The sequence below is a fragment of the Schistocerca gregaria genome, chromosome 5 (assembly GCF_023897955.1).
Source record: "Schistocerca gregaria isolate iqSchGreg1 chromosome 5, iqSchGreg1.2, whole genome shotgun sequence".
NCBI classification, from domain to species: Eukaryota; Metazoa; Arthropoda; class Insecta; order Orthoptera; family Acrididae; genus Schistocerca; species Schistocerca gregaria.
This window is the reverse complement of record NC_064924.1, coordinates 351,779,708-351,805,809: the sequence shown is the minus strand read 5'-3', so window position 1 is coordinate 351,805,809 and position 26,102 is coordinate 351,779,708. Positions and strand designations below refer to the sequence as shown.

The 26,102-nt window shown below is 38.7% G+C and overlaps 1 protein-coding gene across 1 annotated transcript in view; it reads right to left on the bottom strand.

The window, feature by feature from the left end:
* Nucleotides 1–26,102, bottom strand: part of LOC126272619 (U3 small nucleolar ribonucleoprotein protein MPP10-like) — an 82,393-nt gene that overhangs the window by 29,663 nt on the left and 26,628 nt on the right. Inside the window, 6 exon segments of the mRNA XM_049975578.1 lie at nt 517–625; nt 5,839–5,997; nt 9,997–10,181; nt 19,100–19,148; nt 19,150–19,462; nt 23,660–23,781. Of these exon segments, the coding sequence (XP_049831535.1) occupies nt 517–625; nt 5,839–5,997; nt 9,997–10,181; nt 19,100–19,148; nt 19,150–19,462; nt 23,660–23,781 (937 nt within the window).

Below are 26,102 nucleotides of genomic sequence, written 5' to 3'. Positions count from 1 at the left end.
ATCCAGCAGTTAATCTGTAATTTCTCCCAACAGAGTATAATATTCACACAATGGTGGCAGGAGACAACACACATAAAATGTATTGAAATGTGCAAGCTTTTGGAGCCAGTGGATCCTTTTGGGAAAGGGTTGAAGGGAAAGGAAGAAGAATGAAGGAAAATGACTTCAAAGGTTTGTGAATGGAGAGAAGTTATATGACAGTCACCCAGAACCCACGATTCCAGGAAGACTTATTGGATGAGATGAAAATGAAAGAAGAAAGAAATTTGTGTGTGTGAAATCAAATCTGCACATAACTGAAATTGTGCCACTAGATTCTTTGTTAGTGAAAATTAAATATAAGTTACAATTAAGTCACTGCTCTTATTTTGGGAGACGTATTAGAGTCAGTTTATGTAAAGCAAATTTCTGATTTGTATAGCCAGGTGTTTCACTTTCTGGGATAAAGAGATAAATCCAGTATATTTGCTCCTAATTCCTGAAGTGCACTTTGTATTTGCTTTCTGTGTGACTTACATTTGACTTCTTCCGGTGCAAGTAAAGTTGCATCACTAGTAGCCGCAGGTGCCACCTCCTCAACAGAAACTGCTGGGAGATTTGTTACTACTTTCACTTCAGGAGCAACCTATGACAAGAAAATGAAAGTAATCAAACTAACACTTAGAAACATGCACAAAGGAACAGACGACAAATCAGTTCAATCGATTAAAAATGCCTTTATTTAAATATGCTGTGAATTCAATTACAATTGTATTCTTCTTCTTCTTGAATATCACAAAAAGAAGCATTCAGTCTAGCTGCTACTGTATCTAATGCTATTAAGTAACTATTTTTAACATAAAACATGAAACCCCAAAAGGGCCAAATATGGTTAAAGGGATTATGAAATGGTCGATTTACAGTCAAAGCCTCCTTGCAGGTACTGCAGTGTGTCATTTAACAGTCCCTCATGAACACTGAGAAAAAATTTCCACATCAGCGTCGCATAATTCAAATCCTTATGCACCTCCTCCCTCTTCATTATCCACAACTGAGATTGAAATACTAGGAGCTACAAAGAAGTTTGAGCCACAGCCTTCCTTGCCAATAACTGTGATCTACATGCTCTTCCAAATTTAGCTTTTCACAATATTTCTAATCTGTGACAGTGAAATGTTGATCCTTAATGACTGTGGTCAATACCTTCATTTATCCTAAAACGTCTATGACCAATTACCTCACTATTCTGCATGATTCACAACTTATGTTAATGCACCCCTAATCTGTGAAGTCCCTTGAAATTGTAAACCACAGACATACATTTTCTCACTGTAATCACAAATAACATAAGTGAAAATGCATGTGTTGATCAGCAACTGGAGACATTATCCTCTTTACTTAAACAGTTCTCAACCTACCACTGCACGCTCACCAAAAGCTGAAACTCTGAAATGGAATCACCAGTATGATCAAAAGTAGGGAACAGTAGAAGAATCGACATATAAGTCTTTACTCTACAACCCACCTAACAGTGTGGGACATACTCTGTGTATCAGTGTTGTTTTGCCCTTTTTTGTTTCAACCGTAAAAGATACACAGAGAGAATGATAGTTTGAAAGCGTCCGTGCAAGTTCGAATCTCTATAATTTTACCTTCATGAACTTTTCATTAAATATACATAGGAGGAAGCTATATTAGTCAACTCTTCTAGGAATGTATGTTTCAGAATTTTAATGTTGATGCACAATGTCTCTCAGACCAGCCATAGAGATGCTCCTAAGCCTCAAAAAGGTGCCATTAGTAATGTTGATAAAGCAGTTGTGATCTAAGAATGTTTGTCTTATAGGTTTCTTTGTGCTAGATGGTCTGTCTTATGCACTTTGCAACAATTCTAACTTCAATAGCCATATACACTCAAGTTTCCTGAGTATTTAACATTGTACCTTACTTTGTAAAGTCTTTAGTAATGTTGGCCTGTCTTATTTCGGGTCCCACCTACTGCTTGTGTAAGAGATATTTGCTTTTCCGAAAGTACAGAGCGTATGACAGAGTAATTAAAAAATCTAAGCCTGAGGCTTGATAAACCAACACATAACCATTACTTTCACAATTGTTTCAACAAACACAATAACTATAAAATAAGACAAAAGTTAAAGGGAACAGGAGAATCTTCTACACTTAACTGGACAGACTGACCTTGCATTCAAAGTGATCCAGTATTTATTGGGGCACACAATGATTGACAATAGAGTAAGTCAAATTATTTATACCACTGCCAGAACAGTCTGGCCCTCATGATACAGAGAGAAACAGTTTAATACTATTCAGTGTGAAATTAAAGTTTTTGGGTACCACAAACTGGTAAGCCAATCTCATTTTGACTATAGCATGTACTGTTATAATCTTCTTGCACCAGTTCTCTTTAGTGGCTGTGAATATGCTTTGCTTCTGATGGAAACTGAACCATCTGGGTGGAAAATAAGCATCTACTTACACCTATTTATACCAAAAAGCAATACCATCTACATTCAGTGTATTCACATTAACAGTATCGCAAAAGCAAAAAGGTTACACAAAGCAAACTTAAAAAAAAAACAAAAAAACAAAAAAACCGCTTATGACATTTTCTATTACACTTTGAATCACTTATGGGGTGTGAACAAAAAGTAAAAGGAATTTCTTAATTTTGTAGGTTTTATTCAAACTATTTTCAATTCTTTTTTATCTTATTGTTACACATGTTCCTAATGTACATTTGCATTCTAGCTGTTTTGAATATTTAATTTATTGTCGACATTCAAAAAGGTTACATGTGTTTTTGACTGCTCTGCTAATTTATACTTTTGAAAAAGATGGATCAAAAAATCTGCATTAAATTTGGCTTAGAAAATGAAATAAAGTGCAGCACTGCATCTGAAATGTTGGCTGTAGTTTTTGGTGAATCTACTATGAATAAGACAAGAGTTTACAACTGGTATAAATGTTTCAAAGAGGGTCACATGAAGACACTGAAGATGATGCCCTGGCACATCAGTTACTGATGACAATGTGAAACAAGTAAAGAAAATGGTTCCGAAAAATTGCCAAATCATTATCACTATAAGAGGTTGCTGATGATGTCAGCATATACTTTCGTTCATGCCAAGCAATTTTTTCAGATATTTTGGGCATAAAACTTGTGGTAGCAAAGTTCTTTCTAAAATTGCTGAATTTCAACCAAAAAAGACAGCACTTCAGAATTGCTGAATGAAATTGACAATGATCCAGAACTTCTAAAGAATGATATAACAGATGACGAAACATGGGTATACAGGCATGATGTTGAAAACAAATCCCAATCGTCCCAATGAAAATTGCCCAGAGTGCCAAGACCAAAAAATATTCAAGAAGTTCGATCACACGTGAAGGTTCTCCTCACTGTTTTCTTCAATTACAATAGGATAGTGCATCACTAGTGCCTGCCTTCTGGTTGTATGGTCAATAACACATTGAAGTTATGTGCCATTTGCGTGAAACAATCTGAAGAAAATGACTAGAATTGTGACAAAACCACTAGTGAAAATTACAACACAATAATGCTCCTGCTCACAAATCAATACCTGTTCATGATTTTTTGGCAAAAAAATGAATCTGTTAATGTTGCCTCAGCCACCATATTTGCTGGATATGGCCCCCTACAACTTCTTTCTATACCCGAGGCTGAAAAGAACCATGAAAGGATGTTGTTTTGCCACCACTGATGAGATAAAAACAGAACTACTGAAAAAGCTGAACACCTTAATGAAAAGTGTGATTCCAAGACTGCAAAAAGCGTTTGCACAAGTGTATTATATCTCACGGAGATTACTTTGAAGAAGACAAAGTTGATGATGAAAAAAAAAAGATTCTTTGAGAAAAACACTAATTCCTCTCACTTTTTGATCACACATCATATGCTTAGATTTAACTGTGCATTTAATTCGGAACAATGAAAAGTTTTGTGTATTTTCATTCGTGCTTCCATTTGACATAAATATTGAAATTATGTTGGTGTTGTAATATGCACACTCTTTAGAGTAGAATGGTGTCCCTTGCTACACACCAAGATTTTCAGTTTTCTTGTCAGACTAAATCCAAACTTCTCTTTCATTTCTTAGTGAGATTATAGTTGCATATACTTTACTTCATTAATTTATTACTCTTATAATAGCTGGATCTCATCGGTCCACTGCCTTGAGGCCGGCTAGAATGAGAGGCATTTCTACTGGCATATGTTTGTGTAGTGTGTACACACACAGTGATGTGAATTGTTACAGGATGTGACACCTATACTGACAGCAGACATAAATGAATACGAAGTATAAATATGAACAAATCTGGTCATTTCCTTCGGATCTCTTCGCGTAAATGGCACATAACTTCCAGCAGTATTCCTTACCGAGAGACCAATGTGCTCATATTTCAAAAGTTAAGGCTTCATAGATAACATGTTCTTCTTGTTAACTGAAGGGGATAGATGGAAAAGAAAAGCTAATTAAATATCATAGTGAGAAGAATATGAATACTAACTAGCAGTACGTGAAATGGAAGTGCCTTTGTCCTCTGTCCAAGGCAGAACCCTTTCTTTCATAGATAACAAGGAAGCATCCATTTATTGGAAGTTGCTGCGGTTTTTGTACCCTTTGTAGGGAAACCATATTTTTTCCCTATTACAGAGAAAAAAAGGACTGTTTCCTTGTAGGAATACAAGGAAATGGTAATGTTAATACTAGTCGAAACGCTAAAGGAAACAGAACATCCTTTGACAATCTTCCACTGTGAGAGTATTAAGGATGCTTTCATTCTGAAAACATAAATGTTCATAGTCTTATGAACCAGTTGATCACTTCAAAATTTCAGAACAGTTCCCGAACAACATACCAGATTAAATATACAAGATTATGTTACTATAATTTTGCCTACCAGAAAACTATCAATGGTACATTCCAAATGAGGAGATACCTCACTAGCACACTAGAAAGCCTTTGAACACATTTGAAATCACCCAGTGGTGCTATGTCCTTTTATGGACCTGTGCAAGTAAAAACAATAAGTATGACATCAGAGCTTGAAAAAATGCAACCCTAAAATTAAATTTATGTTCTCACAATGGCTCCATCAGTCAGCTTGAAGTGAATCAACACGCGGTTTACTGTAGCCTCTAATACTTTATAGATCACAACCCACTTTATGCTGTCGCTCTCTTGCTTTATATACCTATGACCCTTTGTATCGCGACGAATGCTACTAGAACTTTGTAGCATTCAGAAAAACAAGTCACCTTTTGTACTATATCAATACACAGGCTTACACAGCAGTAAGAACTGGAGACGAAATATAACAGATGCCTCACGTACTATACTAACTTCAACGGAAACATGCAACATTTCATTCCAAAGAGATAAAAAGTGGAGCAATGGCACAATTTTTCCTTTAGATGAAGAGTACTTCAGACCCTACAGCACTGTACTGAATGTAATGCCATAAGTAGTGAAGACTAATGTCTTTGCTGATGTTTTTAAAGAATAGAAAGAAATTAAGGGTTCAACATACAGACAGAAATATTCCTGCAGAATTGAGAAGCAGTTAAATGTTCACCATGAGACCTACCCGACAAAACAGAGAAATTAGAAGAAGATTTAGGAAAGGCAATGCATAGCTACAATTTCAGGGACGTATGAAATAATACACACTGTGAAATACATTATGGAGGCACTTCACATGAAAAGTGGTACAATCATTTGATTGACACTCACTCACAAAAACAGTAAGCAGTAATGTTGCATAGCAGAATTCGTGTTCAAAATGAACTGTTAACATGCAACAACAACAAACCCTCACCATTTTAGGAGTGTAATGAAAGTTTGATAATGCATCAAGCTTGGAAAATAAATTTGCCATTAGGGTGCGGATTTCACGATGTTCTGCAGGTTCTTCTTCTGGCTTCTCCTGCCCAGGTGCTGCATCGTTAGATGTTTTTTCTTTCTGCTTTAGGTACTCCTGCACAGAAAATTGGATTGAAAATGAACACACATATCTAAAGTAAATTGAATATTAAATTAAATGAATTGATTTTTCTTTGCACGTCATCTTGTGGATAATAATTACTTTTTGTTTCCTCAATAGTTGCGGCTCAGCTTGATTACTCTCTGTGGCACACAAATCATAAACTTAATAAGGTAATATGCTTCAACAAATTGAATATAAAATGAATGATGTAGTTGCAGAAACTGATTAAAAGAATAAATACTGTTTCCTAATGCTATGAGGGAACTTCAAAAACTAAGTTACACATTATTATGGCATGCCAAGTAATTTTTATTGGATGTTACATTACACTTCCAAGTGACACAGAGATATGACAGTTTTTCATAGTCACAAAGTCTATAAACAAGGAGTCAGAAATTCTACGAACTGTTCAATTTCTCAGTGATAGTAATCTGCTCCTTCATCAAAGAACCATTTGAGAACTGCTGCATGAGTGATCTCATTACTGAAAAATCTCCTCCCCCCCCCTTCCCCAGGATGTCCTTTCAGTTTGCCAAACAGATGGATATTTCATGTCGCAAGATCTGGACTTAACGATCAGCATTATCCATGTTTGTGTGGCCTTGGTCAAATTGTTGATACCATTTCTCTATCACTGGGCACGAAACCGCATCTGAGCCAGATATCACCAGAATTTCGTGGTGAATCTGAATGTAATTTAGGCATTTTACCCACAAGAACCATACTTCAACTTTGGAGTGTTTAAAGTTGCTGCACTGTGTCACTTGCACATGTGATGCACTTATCATTCATATAACAGAACTGTGTCATCAGCAGGAAAGTGAGACCATGTAATCTCTTCTGACCATGTGCCATTCTTGTTGCAGAATGATCTCAGTGTGGGACAATGTGTAACTTTCTCTCTGTACTGACTATGTATTATTTCTGCTCTTGTTGTTAAGGTCCTCAGTCTGAAGGCTGGTTTGATGCAGTTCTCTCAGCTAGTGTGTACGGTGCAAGTGTCTTCATTTCTGCAGAACTACTGTAACCTACATCCACTTGAACATGCTTACTGTAGTCAAGTCTCCTTCTCCCTCTACACATTTTATCCTGAGGCTGTGATCCTCAGCATGTGCCCTATCAGTCTATTCCTTCTTTTAATCAAGTTGTGCCATAAATTTCTTTTATCCACAACTCCTCATCAGTCAGCTGACCTATTCACTTATTCTTCAGCTTTCTCCAGTGGCACCACATTTCAAAGCTCCTTTTCTCTACTTGCCTGTGCAGTTTACCATCCATGATTCACTTCCATATACACTCCTGGAAATTGAAATAAGAAAACCGTGAATTCATTGTCCCAGGAAGGGGAAACTTTATTGACACTTTCCTGGGGTCAGATACATCACATGATCACACTGACAGAACCACAGGCACATAGACACAGGCAACAGAGCATGCACAATGTCGGCACTAGTACAGTGTATATCCACCTTTCGCAGCAATGCAGGCTGCTATTCTCCCATGGAGACGATCGTAGAGATGCTGGATGTAGTCCTGTGGAACGGCTTGCCATGCCATTTCCACCTGACACCTCAGTTGGACCAGCGTTCGAGCTGGACGTGCAGATCGCATAAGACGACGCTTCATCCAGTCCCAAACATGCTCAATGGGGGACAGATCTGGAGATCTTGCTGGCCAGGGTAGTTGACTTACACCTTCTAGAGCACGTTGGGTGGCACGGGATACATGCGGACGTGCATTGTCCTGTTGGAACAGCAAGTTCCCTTGCTGGTCTAGGAATGGTAGAACGATGGGTTCGATGACGGTTTGGATGTACCGTGCACTATTCAGTGTCCCCTCGACGATCACCAGAGGTGTACGGTCAGTGTAGGAGATCGCTCCCCACACCATGATGCCGGGTGTTGGCCCTGTGTGCCTCGGTCGTATGCAGTCCTGATTGTGGCGCTCACCTGCACGGCGCCAAACACGCATACGACCATCATTGGCACCAAGGCAGAAGCGACTCTCATCGCTGAAGACGACACGTCTCCATTCGTCCCTCCATTCACGCCTGTCGCGACACCACTGGAGGTGGGCTGCACGATGTTGGGGCGTGAGCGGAAGACGGTCTAACGGTGTGCGGGACCGTAGCCCAGCTTCATGGAGACGGTTGCGAATGGTCCTCGCCGATACCCCAGGAGCAACAGTGTCCCTAATTTGCTGGGAAGTGGCGGTGCGGTCCCCTACGGCACTGCGTAGGATCCTACGGTCTTGGCGTGCATCCGTGCGTCGCTGCGGTCCGGTCCCAGGTCGACGGGCACGAGCTCCTTCCGCCGACCATTGGCGACAACATCGATGTACTGTGGAGACCTCACGCCCCACGTGTTGAGCAATTCGGCGGTACGTCCACCCGGCCTCCCGCATGCCCACTATACGCCCTCGCTCAAAGTCCGTCAACTGCACATAAGGTTCACGTCCACGCTGTCGCGGCATGCTACCAGTGTTAAAGACTGCGATGGAGCTCCGTATGCCACGGCAAACTGGCTGACACTGACGGCGGCGGTGCACAAATGCTGCGCAGCTAGCGCCATTCGACAGCCAACACCGCGGTTCCTGGTGTGTCCGCTGTGCCGTGCGTGTGATCATTGCTTGTACAGCCCTCTCGCAGTGTCCGGAGCAAGTATGGTGGGTCTGACACACCGGTGTCAATGTGTTCTTTTTTCCATTTCCAGGAGTGTACATTTAAATTCCAGACAAATAGTTTTAGTAAATACTTCTTAACTCTTAAATTTATACTAGACATTTATCATTTTCTCAAAAACTTTTATTGCTATTGTCGGTCTTCATTTTACACCCTCTCTACTTTGGCCATTACTGATTATTCGGCTGCTCAAATCTCAAAACTCATCACCCACTTTTAGTGTTCCTAATATAATTCCCTCACTACCACTTGATTTAATTTTGTTGATGTTCATCTTATATTCTTTTTTCAAGACATTATTCCTTTCACTCAAGTCATCTTCCCAAGTCGTTTGCTGTCACTGTCAAATTACAATGTTATTGAGAAACCTTAATGTTTCTATTTTTCCTTCCTAAACTTTAATTCAACCTCTATATTTCTCCTTGGTTTACCTTGCTATTTTCTCAGTGTAGAAATTGAGTACCTTTGGGAAACCCTAACTCATTCCCTTCTCGACTACCACATATGTTCAGTAATTATGCAGGTAACTGGTTTAATAACAGAAAACAGTGCATTATATTTCTTCCTATTGCATTCAACAACCTTAAAGTAGATTTAAAATGCAGCATAAATGCTAGAATGGCTTTAGAATGATACAGTTTTGACAGAGATAAATTTTTCAGAGGGGAAATAAGTTTTTCAACCAATTAACTTGCTCATTGTAATACATTCATAATATGGTATTATTGTAACTAGTAAGATGAAGTTCTAAGCAATTCATCTTGGCAAGAACAACCTTGAAACACTGCAACTTTTCATGTCTATGGAGTCTGTTAATGGAGAAAGAAGCTAAAAAGGGGATTGCCAACAGAGTCAAGTGGTATAAACCAAAAGTCAATGGCAAAATACAGTTGGTAGTCTGTAGAATTGACAAAAAAAGGACTCTGTTGTTAGCACTGCCACTGAAAATATTATTCAGAATGTGTCTTTTGTGGCCAGAGCTTCCATATTTTCACACGTCAATCTCACATGCCCCTGCTACATACAGGATACACAGCAGTGAACACCTCAGCAGCGCTCACAGTAAAATTATGTATCTTTCTGTAAATAGTGAACATATCTAGAGGAGTATCCTAATCTCAATGTAAACTCATATGTTGTTAATATTCTAATGGGAGTCCAGCATATGCCTAGAATTAATAAGAAAAAATACAACATTGAACATAGGTGGATATGTACAATATATAATTTTTCAAGTTCAAGTGATACAGTCTAAAAACTACTCACTAATTTATCTGATACTCAAGAAATAGGCCTACAACTACACACACCTGCTCATACACCTCAGCAAGACTCAGTTTGCTCTTTTCCTGATCCAGGATGAGTCTCTTTCTATATTCATGAGGAGATTCTACTGGTTTCTGCTTCCTCACTACATCATCCCAAGCACGGTCTTTAATTCTTTGTTTAATTATGTCCTCCAATTTCAGAGTGGTCTTCTCAGTTCGCACAGGAGCTGCAGACAATAGGTAAACAGGGCTGCAAGATTTGTTTATAACAAAATACATTACATGAAATAATAGCTTCCCTTTATGTGAACTTATAACTCGACACAGGTTGAACACTAAATGAATTCAAAAGTACCTCCAACAGTAAGACATCAGATATCTCAAAAAGCAACAACTATTTCACTGAAGGACAATTCTGCTGAATCCCTCATCGTCAGAATTTCTGTTGCTTGTAAGTAAATAAATTAAACACGATGATTTGTAGTACTATATTGACTAATGATGTTGGTCCTGACAGTTCATGCTAATTTTAATCACGCACTGTGTAATTCTATCTACAAATGTGAGAAGAGAGAGTTTCTTGCCTATAAGACGCCAAACATGTCAAACCTTCTTTTGTTACTGCCATGGTCTCCATCTCATATATGATTGCGACCGTATCCATGTAATATATGACTGTGACCGTATCCATGTCATATATGACTGCAACCGTATCCATGTCATATATGACTGCAACCGTATCCATGTCATATATGACTGCAACCGTATCCATGTCATATATGACTGCGGCCGTATCCATGTCATATATGACTGCGGCCGTATCCATGTCATATATGACTGCGGCCGTATCCATGTCATATATGACTGCGGCCGTATCCATGTCATATATGACTGCGGCCGTATCCATGTCATATATGACTGCGGCCGTATCCATGTCATATATGACTGCGGCCGTATCCATGTCATATATGACTGCGGCCGTATCCATGTCATATATTCAGTGGACACAGCACAATTTTTCACAGTTTATCTCGAATATCAGTTACTCAAATATTTTCAACAAGGTTTAGTAAGAACGTCATGCCTCTTCTAACAATTCCCATTCAATTTCGTTGAACATCTCAAATAAACTTTCATAGCACTATACCACAGCCTCTTACAGTCCCACAAATATAAATCAGAAATCTTTAACTTTCTGCTGTCATAGCAGCTTGAGAGAGGCTCAAAATACTTGAAAGACTTTTTCTTTAAGGATGCGCTGTATACTCCCAGAACACCCCCTTGAATATAAGTTTTGCAGTTTTTTCCTTACTTCTGGTTTTACATGTTTGTTACATTTCACATCACTTAGTAGTTTTAGTACACCTGCAGTTACATGAACACTATTCATAGCAAATGACACGTTAAAGGAAAGCAGTGCTGTGACTAAGATCAAAAACCACTGAAGTCTGAATTTCATACTTGAATGGAAGTGTTACAAACATAATGTTCACAGTTTTTACTTCAACAACATTAGAGAAAAGTGAAAGATCAAGTCCCATGCAGAGCGTGAGAAAAAGTTTTCAGTCAGTGAGAACAGTCCAAACAGATCTGGTGCAATAACAGCACGTTGTATACAGAAAACAATGTATGGAGTGCCGTGCTGGGGCAGGCAAATATTGTATCGGTGTGAGCCAGGAGATAATGGCACCGGGATGGTCAAAGCCAGCTGGACCACTAACAGGCAGCTAGACGGTATAATGGTACAGTCTCCCCCAGGACTCATATGAAATGTCCGATACCACCTGTTTTTTATATGCCTCCGGATAGTTTTCAGACAAGTCAGTGCTTCCTAAAGCCTTGTATGTGTGTTTTTGTATGTACCATTCTGTTCTATTTGATAAAAAAACTTGATATTCATTATGAAGTGGCATGGAATGTTCTGGAAGGGCGTGTGTTGTCATAATTATCAGTGGATTGTTGTCACTGATAAAATTATGTACATATACTGACTTAAGTAACAAATCAAGAAATTGAAGTAATAAGTCCTCAGCAATAAATAACTAGAGACTGCAGAGATGTTAGCACAAAAAATCAATGCTTCTAATTAACAAAATGGTAATCTAAAAATCCAGTAACAGAAAACCTCACTATCTTGAGAAATGGCTTAAAAGTTATTACCAAGCAAATATGTTGAACAAGTGACTGTTTCAGGTGAACGCAAGATGAACACCAAGAATAAATTTTGTGTTATGGACACACAGAACAAATGGATGTTGCCACGTGGAAAGAGTTGGTGTGGATAAAAAGGACCAAATTCTCGGACAGCACCATCAACCATCATATGAGTAACGCTATCTTTTTAATTAAATAGTTTTGTGACAGTGACAAACATTTGTGTGGGAAGTTTTTATATTTTGAAATTTACCATGGCCGATAATGACAAGGTAAAAATGAGAGAGGAACCAACTGAAAACACTTCGGACCTAGGAGCAAGTATCAGTGAACTGTCGACCAGTAGTAATCAAAATGTAGATCGAAGCTTTTGTGGGAGAGGGTTCCAGCGAAAATGTCACCATGAGCACCCCAATTGCACAGGAAAGAGTAGGTGGAGATGATTTTTTAATTTTATTAATGCAGGCTATGAAAGAAGCAAAGGAACAGATGGGACAGAGAGGACAGATTGGACAGATTAGGCAAGAAGCGAAGGAACAGATGGGACAGATTAAGCAGGATACTAGTAAGATAAGGGAAATCCTGGTTGGTTTGGCAGCATTAAAAATTACTGTTGAGACAGGGTAAGGTGAACTCAATACAGGTGCAGGAGCAGTAGAAAGAAGGTTAGAAATATTAGAAACTAATTTCACACAAGAGTTGTCAAAAAAAAGAGGAGAGATTCGAAACACTAGATAAACATGTAGAAGTAGAAAAATCTGAACTTAAAGTAGAGGTTGTTCAGACTAGGAGAATCTTAGAAGAAAAAGTAGAAATTTACCAAAGGAACTCTGAGCTGACATTTACAGACATTACCAATCAAATAAGTAATGTAGAACTGAAGTGTGATGAAAAAATAGGTTTGTGTAAAAATAATGTTTTAGATTTAAGTAGGAAAGTTGTAGAATTACAACAGAGTGTAGCTCAAAGAAATTTTGTTAGAAATATTAATTGTGTATCCGGTGGCATACCTTTAAAATGCTTTCCAGGAGATGGTAAATTGCATCCTGTTGATTTTTTACAGCATTCCCAAGATAATTTTAGTAATGCCATGACAATGTTAAAATTAAATTTGTTAAGAGGTTTTTGGATGGAGAAGCAATCTCATGGGCCAATCAGAATGTCAATTGTACCATGTCATATGATGAATTTGAAAGAAAGTTCTTAAATAAGTTTTGGTCAAAATCTGAGCAAGCTAGGATTAAGAGCGAGTTTTTGAATGGTCGAATGTATGGGGAAGGTAATGGTAGCTTGAAGTGTTCTTGTGAAAACCAATTCAGGAAATTAGTACACTTAGACAAACCTTTTGACGAACTGATACAAATAGATGCCTTAAAAATTAGATTGCCGAAAAGAGTACAGTGGGAGTTGATTTATGGACCAGATGACTCCGTAGATCAGTTCCTGAGGTATGAAGATAAGTTGGATAGAGCCTTTGAGAGAAATGAGAGGTTTAGTAATGGCAGATTTGGCAATCCACGATCCGGGTGTGGGGGGGGGGGGGGGGGGGGGGAAATCAGAGCAGGAATCAAGGTAGGGGTGACAATGAAAATCAGAATAATAATAATAATAATAGTGGTTACAATAGAAGTGATAATAGATGGATCAACCGTAGAAATGGAAACAGAGGATATGACAATAGGGAGAGACCTTGGGAGAATAATGACAGACAACTGGATAATCACCAATGAAGACTAGACAAATTTAAACTAAATGACTCCTCACTAGGAGCCTGTCAGTTTCAGGTGAGAAATAAGTACCAAAATCAGGTTAAACATTACTGGCCTAGAAACATCGAAAATACTACAGAAGACAGAGTAATCGAAGATATTGGCGTGGAAATAACACAACTAATGTAAGAAGAGCACATCAGATTAGCAAATTACAGTCTGATTGTAAATTCTGGAAAAGTATGAATGAAAGTGCGGACGATATAATTATTAGCATTTGTAAGAATGTCGAAGAAACTATTCAGTGCAACAAAGTAGTTTGCGAAGAAAATGTTGGTTCTGATGGTAATTTTGATGAGTTTGGATTAAGTAAATTAATGGAGGAAGAATCTATCACCGTTAAGCACTTACGTGATGATACTTATACTGGTGAACTTGTCAAAAATTCTGATGATCATTGTAAAGATGTTGTAGAAGTGCCTAGTATTGGAGATGATAGCATGTGTGACAATGTTGATAGTGAAAGTAACAGTAGCAATAATGAATGGGAGGAAGAATTAGACAGTGAGGTGTGTATGGAGGTTAAAGAAGATTTAATTAATGGAGAAGATGATGATGTCAGTAGTATTTGTGAAGAATATGAGAACCAGACTGTACCAATAGAAACTGAGAAGGTATCACCAGATAAGGAACCTGTGGATAGACATTATGATTTAGATGCATTCCAACTGGGAAGGTAGAACCAATCAGCAGGCTTACAGTGAGATCAGTTCTGGGAAAAAGTGGACAGTGTGTAAAAGAGGGACATGACATCAAGCAATCATCTGATGTAGCTCTAAGTAAAATTCAGACAAGTAAGAGAAATTGTGCAGGCAAGAATGGTGTAAATGAAAAAAATGATGTTAACAAGGAAGACAACGAAGAAGAATGCAGTGAAGACAAGTATGCTGAATTAGTGGTCACCAAACTAAAAGAAGCTGGAGGTCTAAATGAAGAACAGACTGATCAAATAGGTAGTTTGTTGTGGGAATACAAAGATGTGTTTAGTGAGAACCTGAAAACGGAGAAGAACTATGAATGTAGACTTAATCTAAAATCTCACAAACCATATTTTTATCAAACCATATGGAGTGTCAAAACCAAGAAAAATTAAGTTGATGTAAAAGCCCTCAGGAGGACACATCTTTGTGTCAAGTATGTGGCAAGCACTAGATCTCCAAGCTATGTAGCATTCTATTTTCTTCTTTTCCGTTTCAGATGCTACATCTTTTACTCATATATAAATCTGTAATGAAATTATCTCTTACTGAAAATACTATCCATTCTCTGTAGTATGAGTTTTCTGTATGTAATATGACTACTGAGTGACATTATTTGAGGAATAATTTGAAAATGTAAACTGTGTACTAAATTTAACTTTCCTACAATAATGATTGACCAGTTATTGTAGTTATACTCTGTAGAACATGTATTTGATTTGTGGGTGCTTCTTTGAGAATTACAGGCATGGTCATGATTTTACGAATTTGTTAATGAGATGAACAAAAAGGGACAATGGTAAAGATGTACATGTGTTATTAATGGACAAGTTTCACTGTGAAAAAAAGACATTTTGTGAAAAGTTTGTTATTACAAGATGGTGTGATGAGCAGTCTGTGAGTTTGATTGATATGATAAAGAGTTAAACGAGATCTGGGGGGGAGGGGGTCAAATATACTGTATAGTGGAATATACTGAAATATTAATCAAAAAGGAAGGATACATATATAATTCATTTCTGGTTCATTGACTTTAATCTGTATATAGCTAAATCTTTACAGTTTAGAGATGCTTAATTGTGTGTGATTTTGTTTGTAAATATGCTAATAGTATAGGGTAATAAGCGAATGCTTTTGATATATTCATACCTGATGCGACCTTAATTGTAACCTACACGAGTACCTTCAATAATGAGTTCACCCTTATTCCTACCTAGAGAACAGTATCCAAGATCCTTACCCGACATGGAAGTGAAAATTAAAAAACTGTGAAACCAACAGTGGACTGTGCTACTGCAGCGTAGAGACTGCCATAAAAAGAGGGGTTGCAGACACAAGATGGACAGCACAAAAGGACCGATGATTGTGAGCTGCCAATTCCTTAAGATGTGCAATGTGAACCAGTGACTGGAGTGACAGCTAAGAAAAGAAAACTTTTTTTGATTTTTTTGGATTGCTTGTATGTTTTTAGCAGTCATTCATACAATTAATACCTGTAAGAGTGGCGGGTGAGGGGAGGGGGGGGGGGGGGTAAAACGGTATAGTCTCCCCCCTCCCCCTGCAGGACTCATATGAAATGTCCAATACCACCTTTTTTTTTTATATAAGCAATCGGATAGTTATTGGACAATTCAGTGCTTCTTAAGGCCTTATATGTGTGTCTTTATATGTACCATTCTGTCCTATTTGATAAAAAACTCGATATTCGTTGTGAAGGGGCGTGGAATATTCTGGAAGGACGTGCGTTGTCGTAATTATCGATGGATTGTTGTCACTGATAAAATTATGTACATATACTAAATTAAGTAACTAATCAAGAACTTGAAGTAATAAGTCCTCAGCAATAAATAACTAAGGACAGCAGAGATGTTAGCACAAAAAATCAATGCTTCTAATTAACAAAATGGTAATCTAAAAATCCAGTAACAGAAGACCTCACTATCTTGAGAAACAGCTTAAACATTATTACCAAGCAATGTATTTTCATTTGTTATTTATTTTTATGTCTTCCTCTGCAATAAATGTTCTTTGTAATTACATTTATAATTAACTCTCCAATTGTTCACATCTCACAGTTTTCCAATTCCCAGAATTTAAGGCCTTATTTGTGCATTCTACGTACTTAATCGGATAAAGCATGAGCTCTGTACTACCATTACATGTTGGTAACCAAATCCAAACTGTAATTAATTACGTAACTAAAATAATACAAGAGACATTATTGTAATTAAAGTTCAGAATGATTTTATGACGGAAAACTAAAGATATTACTATAAAAAATTGTCACTCAATATTATATTTTATACCTTATTCAGCTGTAACATCAGTTTTTCTTTTTTTTCTTGTAAAATTTAATTGTAACATCAAAATTTTACAAAATTAATAATGCTTTATTTTGGAAGTTATTGTTAAAATTCTATACAAAGTGATGCAGCGAGTTAGTTGAGTAGTTGTTTTGTGAGTCAGTTTTTGAAGTTACTTCTGGAAGTCAAAGATATGAGTGAAGTCAGTCCGTGTTTTGTTTACACGACAAGTGTGCAGTTCGGACGTCAATTATGTGAATAAATTTTGTGAAGCATGAAAATTTCTCATTCATTCATCAATGGACCAGGCCGAAGAAACTTAAGTAACATTACAATGGGTAGTCTGAGAGATGAAGTGGCTTCATCTAATCCAGGTGCCTTAGCTGTGTGGCAGTGGTCTGAAACTTTAGGGGCATCTGGTTTTTAATAAAGATACTTTGGTTCCCCCTCTTGTGTATAGCCAGATGCACGGTCCCAGTCGTATGAGGGAGACCAATAAATGTGATGGTATGGGGGTTATGAGCTCTCTGGGACAGGCACCAAAGATTAAATAATGTATGGTGAGTGTGCTCTTGTAGCAGCTCTATCAGGCTACAACTGGTCACAAGGATCAACTGTTAAGTAGTGAGGAACCTTTTAATAACTTGCTGTAATTTTCAGAATCTTATCGACCCTCTTCCTGCACATCTCGCAGCAGTCGTGCTTCAAAAGTCAGTTGTTCAGGCTTTCGACAAGTGGTCACATTGATGCGACTAGACAGTGTAATTACTGTTAATAACTACTTACAGCTCAACATAAGCATATGTTCAAAATAATATATGACACACGATGTAAATCCTGTTATCAATTTCTCGTCACATGACTGTAGAATAACAAATAGCTACACATTTACTTATAGTGAAAACCATATTAAACATGAAATCATACTTTTGTTCTGATGAAATAATTTTACACTTATTTTTTTCTTATCTTAATGTAAAAAAATTTCACTTATCAGATGAACAAGAACAGTTTTTGCAATTGCAACGACCCACAAATTTATTGGGTTGGGGTTGTTTGGGGAAAGAGACCAGACAGCGAGGTCATCAGTCTCATCGGATTAGGGAAGGACAGGGAAGGAAGTCGGCCGTGCCCTTTCAGAGGAACCATCCTGGCATTTGCCTGGAGCGATTTAGGGAAATCACGGAAAACCTAAATCAGGATGGCCGGACGCGGGATTGAACTGTCGTCCTCCCGAATGCGAGTCCAGTGTACAAATTTATTGCTGTCCCATCTTTTATATTTATTTTTTCCTGTTATGCTGAACAAAGTAAACAGTGGGTGCTACTATGTAATTGCTCGTCTGTTGATACTGTTATCACGACACTTCTATCAATTTTCAGATTCATAAATGAGTAAGGCGAAGCTGGTGAAACGTATGTGGCAATCAACTGATTTTGTGTCAATATTATTTTACATTGTTCTTTATATGCAGCTACCATAAATTTATTTATTCTTACATGCAACGGCAAAGGAATGTGACAAAGCAAACTGCTGTTTCATTACCTTTTCAGCTGAACACTGCTGCCGTACCAGAGAGAGAGAGAGAGAGAGAGAGAGAGAGGAGAGAGAGAGAGAGAGAGAGTGTGTGTGTGTGTGTGTGTGTGTGTGTGTGTGTGTGTGGCGAGGGGGTGGCTTACACATGCATGTATACTCTTGTATAGTATGTATGACTACTCTAGTTCAAAAAAGGATCTGAAAGCTATCAACATTATCAGTCTTGTTTATGTGCCTTTTGACAACTCCATGTTTCTACTATTCAGTGAGATGTGGGTTTGCAATGTACAGTTTATACCTAAAAGACTAAATTTTAGCAGATAATGGATACTGGACTGTAATAAAATTTAACAAGATGAAAAATACAGTATCAGCATACCCCTCCAGCAAGCACTGTTTAATACAGCGCACGCGCACACACACACACACACACACACACACACACACACACACTCTTCACCAGTTTTGTATATTATGCCAATTTGTAATCCCCCCCCCCCTCCCCCCCCGCCCCCTCTCTCTCTCTCTCTCTCTCTCTCTCTCTCTCTCTCTCTCTCATATATATAATCTCGAGCAATACTACATTGCTATACACTACAGTCTTAGCAAATACTTTATTGCACATTTTGTTTTTTGATATTTATTAGCTGCAGAACACTGAGAACATTACAAATAAAATTGTTACCTGGTCTTGTGACACTGTCAAATTCAACTGCTTCCTCCAGCAGTGAATTGTGGGGGTCGAGTGTCAGCACCAACTTCACCTTTAAGTTGCCATGGTTTTTCAGAAAGTGCTTGTTGTTCTAGTTTGGCTACCTTTTCATCTAGTCGTGCCTTCCTTCGTTCAAGACTAGACAAAGTAGTCTCCTCACTGACAGCAACAGACTTTTTGGTCCCTACATCTGTGCATTTAATTTCATTTTCCTGCAATTGCTCTATGTTTCTTTCTGTGTCATCGTCATCTTTGTCTTCATCATCATCATCATCTTCTTCTTCTTCTTCATGATCTTCTTCTTCTTCTTCTTCTTCTTCAGCTGGCAGACTGAACCTGTGAGTAAGTTCTGAAAACTTTTATATTAAGAACTAAAAACTAAATAACAAATGCACTCATAATCTTAACATACTAAGACAAAAAAAGGCCTATACACTTTCATTCTGCAAAAGAAAAGGAAATACTACACTAATATTGTAAATGAAATCTGTACACTTCTCCTATGCTGCTCCCATCACACAATGTTTTAGTGTTATATGTTAAAGCATCCCATCAGAATTGAAACATATAATTGTAGCAATTACAAATAGACACATTAGTTCACTGATAATATGTTTTTGTTCACATGACCATCATCTACAGCAGCTGTTATGTGTCAATTTTTATTGTTGTTTTTCCTTGCCTTAAGCTTATTGCAATTTGTCAGTATTTCTCACCTGTTGTACCAACAGACAAAAAACACCGAAAGGAATGTGTGTGCCACATTTATAAAAGAGAACTATTTTTAATCTATAAATACCACCCCTCCTTTCAAAATGATCTTCACCTTTACAAATTCTGCCCGTCCCTGTCCCTCACAAGCCTGGTACTGCAAAGACAACTCCAAGCCATACACATTCCAGAGCCACCTGTACTCCCTCTACAAGATACTACTACTGTGCAGTCCTTACTACATACATCACATCTTTGAAATTGAATCCCTTGCTCTCCAGTACCTGGAGGAGCATTCCAGACACCACCTCCATAAATTATCCAACCTGCTGACATCCTACTGCTGCCTGAGAGCACCACTATCCAGTCCATACCCTATGCACTGTGATTCTCTTTGTCAATCCCTCAGAGCACCCAAACCCTGCCTAGCTGATCTTTTCAACCTGTCATATCCCCCAAAACTCGCTACTAACACTTCACCAAATCTAGAGCTGAAACATTCCTGTAACACTGTTGTTAACCATTCTATTGAAACCCTCAGCCCCACAAAAGTTCCTATCCAGAGGCCTCACCTTTAATCACACACCCTAATTTAACCATGCTGGACTTATCAAAACTTGTCAAGGACCTCCTGCCCTTCTCTTGATCCCTGCAAAGGCAACACTTATTTGCCACCAATTCCTTCAACCAAAGCCAGTCTATTACAATTTTCAACACTATCATCAGCTGTAATTTCATTATTATTTTACTGGCAATCTGTTTCAACAATACAATTCATCATCATCATGACTTCCAAATATATAGTGGCTAAATTTTCCCAAAAGACATCAGAAAGTCCCACATGAAAATAACTGGTACCAGCATCAGCTCTTGTAGTGCTTACTATACATGCAGTATACATTTAGAAAACCTGGTGATGATGAAATGTATTGTTGAAACTGGTTGCCAATGAACTGATAATGAAATTACAGCTGACGAAAGGTTGAAAATAGTAATATTCCTATCGGCTGTGATCCTCTCCTCCTATTTAATACAGATGGATATGCCAAAAAGCCAACCTAATCCCAACACTGAACCCTATCTCCCCAGTTCACACTACCATCCAACTGTGATCCCCCCCCCCCCCCCCCCCCCAACTGTACACTGGTCACCTTACAGGAATTCCTTACCTACAACTTGGCCTCACCATCCTTCGCAAGTCCCTTCCTCAGAATACCAACCTCTCAGCAGAAGAAAGGACACCCATACACAACTTCAAAAACAAATTCTGACTTAATCATCCTACCTGCAGACAAAGAATGCACCACTGTTATGAATTGCACTGCTACCTGGTGGAAGGCCACTGTCAATTATGTGACTACTCCACTTATAAATTCTGTCAGAATGACTCCGTCCCAGAAGTCAAACGTAGCCTCCAATCCCAGTTTGAAGCCTTTGGCCCTTCATTGAACCTCTCCCCTGAATACATTTCTCTCGTAACCCCTATGACATCCATACCCCCACTTCTACATGCTCCCCAATATCCACAAACCCAACAATCCTGGACACCCCATTGTGGCTGGTTATTGTGCTCCCATTGAAAGAATTTTGGCCCTCACTGACCAACACCTTCAGCCAACTGCCCGAAATCTAGCCTCCTACGTCAAAGGTACCGGCCACTTCCTTCATCAACTCTCCACCATCCCCATCTCTTTACCTTGTGGACTCGTACTCATCAATGTTGATGCCACTTCCCTATAAACCAACATCCCTCATGCCCAAGATCTTACGACTATTGAACACTACCTTCCCAGCATCTTTTAGGCTCCATACTAACACCCTCACTCCTCACACACTTTACTAACTTTATTGTAACTCACAACTACTTCTCCTTCGAAGGTAAGGTATACAAACAAATATGCAACACAGCCATGGGCACCTGCATGGCATCCTACTATGCCAGCTTGTTCACAGGTCATGTAGAGAGACTTTTCTAGCCTCCCATAACACCAAACCCCCATCCTAGTTCAGGTTCACTTATATCTTAATGATCTCAACTCACTGCCAGGACACCCTATCCTTATTTCTTGACAACCTCAACACCTTCTCTCCCATCTGCTTCACCTGGTCCTCCTCAACCCACCGTGATACCTTCTTGGACTTTGACAACCTCCTCTCTAATTGATCCATTCACACCTCTGTCCACATTAAACCCACCAACCACCAACAGTTCTTGCATTGTGACCACTATCATCTCTTCCACACCAAAAAATCCCTCCCATACAACCTGGCCACCCAGCGATGGCATATCTGCGGTGGCAAGAACTCCCTTGCCCCCTCCGCTGAAGGTCTCACTAAGGTCTTCATAAACAAGCACTATCTCCCAAGAGTCTGCCAACAGATCTCACACCCCCAACCCTCCCACCACACCAAAGACTAGTCACAAAAGAGTGTCCCTATGTCACTCATCACCACCCCAGACTGGAACAATGGAAGCACATCCTTCGCCAGTGCTCTGCTTAACAATCATCATTTCCCGAAATGAGACAGATCCTGCCACCTCTCCTGAAGTGGTGTTCCATCATGTACCCAACCTGCTCAACATCCTTGTCCATCCCATGCCACTCCCAGTGCCAACACCTTGCAACAGGGATCATTTGCCTGTGAAAGACCTGCCCAATCCATCCAACAGCACTTCCAGTCTTGTCACAAGCTTATCCTACTCCATCAGAGGCCAGGCCACTTGTGAAAATAGCCATGTCATGTAGCAGTACTGGTGCAGTCATTCCACAAATTTTTATATTGGTATGACTATGAACCTGCCATCTGCCAGGATGAACAGCCACCACCAAACCGTGGCCAAGAGCAAAGCAGATCACCATGTGGCACAACGTGAAGCTGAACATAACATGCTTGACTTCAATGGTTGCTTCACTACTCAAGCCAATGGATCAAACCTCCCCTGCACCATTAGCTTTTCTGAAATGCGCAGGTGGGAGTTATCCTTACAACACATACTACACTCCCAAAATTATCACAGCCTCAACCTAGATTAATATACTGTCCCCCGCCCTCTGCCAAACCACCTGCCCATCTTTCCCCTTCAACTCTCCTTTCCTCTTTCGCTCGTTCCCCTGCCCTCCCCTCTCCCTGCTCCACAGCCTCCCTACAATGTATCTGTTGTCAATCTGGTCCCTGCAGACTCTGGCAGATCCATCACTCTTCTCTCCCTCCACCCAAACACTGCTATCCCGTTCCCCACCCCCTCTAACGAATGCTGTGGCAAAAAGCTAATGTGTAAATGTCTTTACGTTGTGTCTGTCTGCAACTTAACCTGTCGTCTTTATGCTAAATAGGACCTATCTTTTCCTTACACTGTTAAAATGTAAACCATTCCAAAATAATTACTAAGTATGCTCTACAAATAAAAGTGAAACATGACTGGTGAAAACCACACTTAAACTGCAGTAAGCTTAAGAAAGGAAAAAAACAATAAGTTGGTAAGTACTTATTTTCAAGAGGCAAAAGCCTATTACTGCTGATACACCCAATTAAAAGTGTAAGTTTGACTTGGCCTAACATGTGGGCCCCTATCATCGCAGGAACTGAACGATTTGCCTCTCCTTTCTTATCTTCTACAACCTATGCCTCTTTTCTCCACGAGGAAGAAAATAGTAGCTCCAAATGCTATGAACAGTTCTCAGCTTTACATGTTTGTATCAGCAATATTGGAATTCTGCCTTCCAATAATGGGCCTCTATCATGTCCCTTTATAATTTTATAGTTTTTGTGTTGAATTTTCCTTTCGATAAAATATATAGTAATAGCAATACCGTTCATTACCTTACGCTCCTCTTGTTACTTCTTCCATTTGCTTGGTCATCAATGTGTGTTCGATCAGTTGTGCGCCCACCTAAATCTGGTTCATCAAAGAAATCTCCATATTTTGCTCTGAGTGCAGATCCCTGTTACAAAGCAATGTAAAGATGGAAGATGTGTTTAATATTAACTGTTCGGTTCTTGTAATAGTCATAGATTATATTTACAGTCTCTGCACAACAATGAGCATGACTCGTGCAAAATACTATTAACTTCTAGTCCTTCAAAAGGTAGCTGTGGTGAATAACAAAAATAAAAAAAATCTTACAATGTATTACCCTGCAAGGAGAAGTGGTAATGTCGCCACAGCAGGATCTAACTTGGTCACGTGCTCTGATTAAAGTAGTACGCATTGTTACTTTTTTGTGCGAGAAGTACTGCTGAATAAAAATGCCAGTCAGTGTTTAACCGTTGTTCATGCAGACAACGACATGAGATTCACTTCTCATATATGACTCAAAAATCAAAACATTGTATTATCACTCAGAAACGGACAGTAAAAATTTTCAAAAATGTGTGTAGTCCAAGGTTATCCAGGCTTACCCCCATAAAATATTGTTGTTTTTGACTGTGCACCTAGTCACAATAAGCAGGAAAATGAACCAATGTCTACTTGTTCTCTAAAATGTGAAATGCAATTCTGGCTGGCCAAATACAAATATTATGAGCCATGTCTATGGAAAGTCAAACTTTTGGCATTAGTGAAGACTCACCAGCCTTGTTCTGTTTATTACATAGGCAAATTTTTTGCAATAAAATGGATTTGTTTTCCTCCTACTGCCACCATACCATTCAGACCTAAGTCCCTTCTATAATTTGGAAGGAAAGATGTTTTGATGGACCAAGAAACAGAAAATATAATTATATCATATGCTATGTATACAAGCTAAGAATCATTATTGTCAGCAACTGAATTGGCATACAATAGACTGACAGAGGCAGCTAAGGAAAACAATGAGATCAACGTGGGATGTAGTTCTTCTGAGACCGCCAGCAAAGCTTTCTAAGAAGCTACAGTAAGATAAAGATACTGTTCATCCTGTTTCTGTATTAAATATGTATTTAGTTCAATGGCACATATAGCAGGGTTATGTAACGCACCATCAAGTTGTAGTGCTGGCTGTGCCACATGGGGTATTTCTGCCTTGGGTTATATTACTGTAAAAAAGAATAGCTGGTGCTAGGCAATGTTAATCGGCCACATGAACCTGTCAGGTGATGGAATATATACATTTGCAAACAGCTGCCATCTCCTGAAGATGGAATTTCACAGAGGCACAATGCCCATCAAGTGTCTGCAAATGTGTAACAGACAGCTGCAAGGCTTCTACTTGCCTTTTTTTAACTGTTGATTATTTGGTTACAGTGGTTTTGTGTAGAGTGAAGGAAAAAAGTACTGTGTTGACCATGATGTATTTTCTTTATTTATTTTAAGAGATGTTTCTATGATGAAACAAGATACACAATTGCAGAAATATTGTCACAATTAACAGAACAACAACCACACTATCCTTTGTACCAGGCTTTCTCCTACCTGCAAACACTCTCATCCATAATCGTTTGTGGGTGACAAAATATTCACTACCTCACAAAGGGAGGGCAGAGGAAGGGAGAGGATAGCAGGGATTGACTTTTCGAAACCTATAAGGAGGTGAGCAAATAAAAAAGTTTGTGTGGCGATCAAAATGATAAGGCAAAGGTTTAGAAATTAAAAAAAAGTACTGAACAAAGTTAGTTTGATAAAAATTTAAAAATAAAAATTTTAAAGCCTCTGTCGGGATTCAAACTCATAACCTCTGCTGGTCACAAATATACCATATTTAAACCCCCGTACTGTGCCTCGGCTCAGGACAAGTACAAGATTTTAATACTCTGGATTCTATAGCATTCTGTTCGTGACAAGTACAAAAATTTTAATGCTCTGGATTCTACAGCACCACACAAGATACTTTTTGCTAATTACTCGCAATGTCTTTACCCATTTGTAATATTTCTAGCCACTGTAAGAGTTCAAAATATTTGATTATAATACTGTTCAACCAGCAATCTCTTAGCAATTAATTTCCATAATGCATGTGATCAGTGGGGGTAATAAAAGTATCACATGGATAAGATTTCTCCTCTTGAACAACCTCCTCAGTATCTGCATGTTTTAAAAAGCTCCACAGGTGCTGATAATGTCACTTACAGAGCTGACTCGTGGCGATAACATATTAGACCTTCTGGTGACAAACAGACCCGAACTATTTGAATCAGTTAATGCAGAACAGGGAATCAGCGATCATAAAGCGGTTACTGCATCGGTGATTTCAGCCGTAAATAGAAATATTAAAAAAGGTAGGAAGATTTTTCAGTTTAGCAAAAGTGACAAAAAGCAGATTTCAGAGTACTTGATGGCTCAACACAA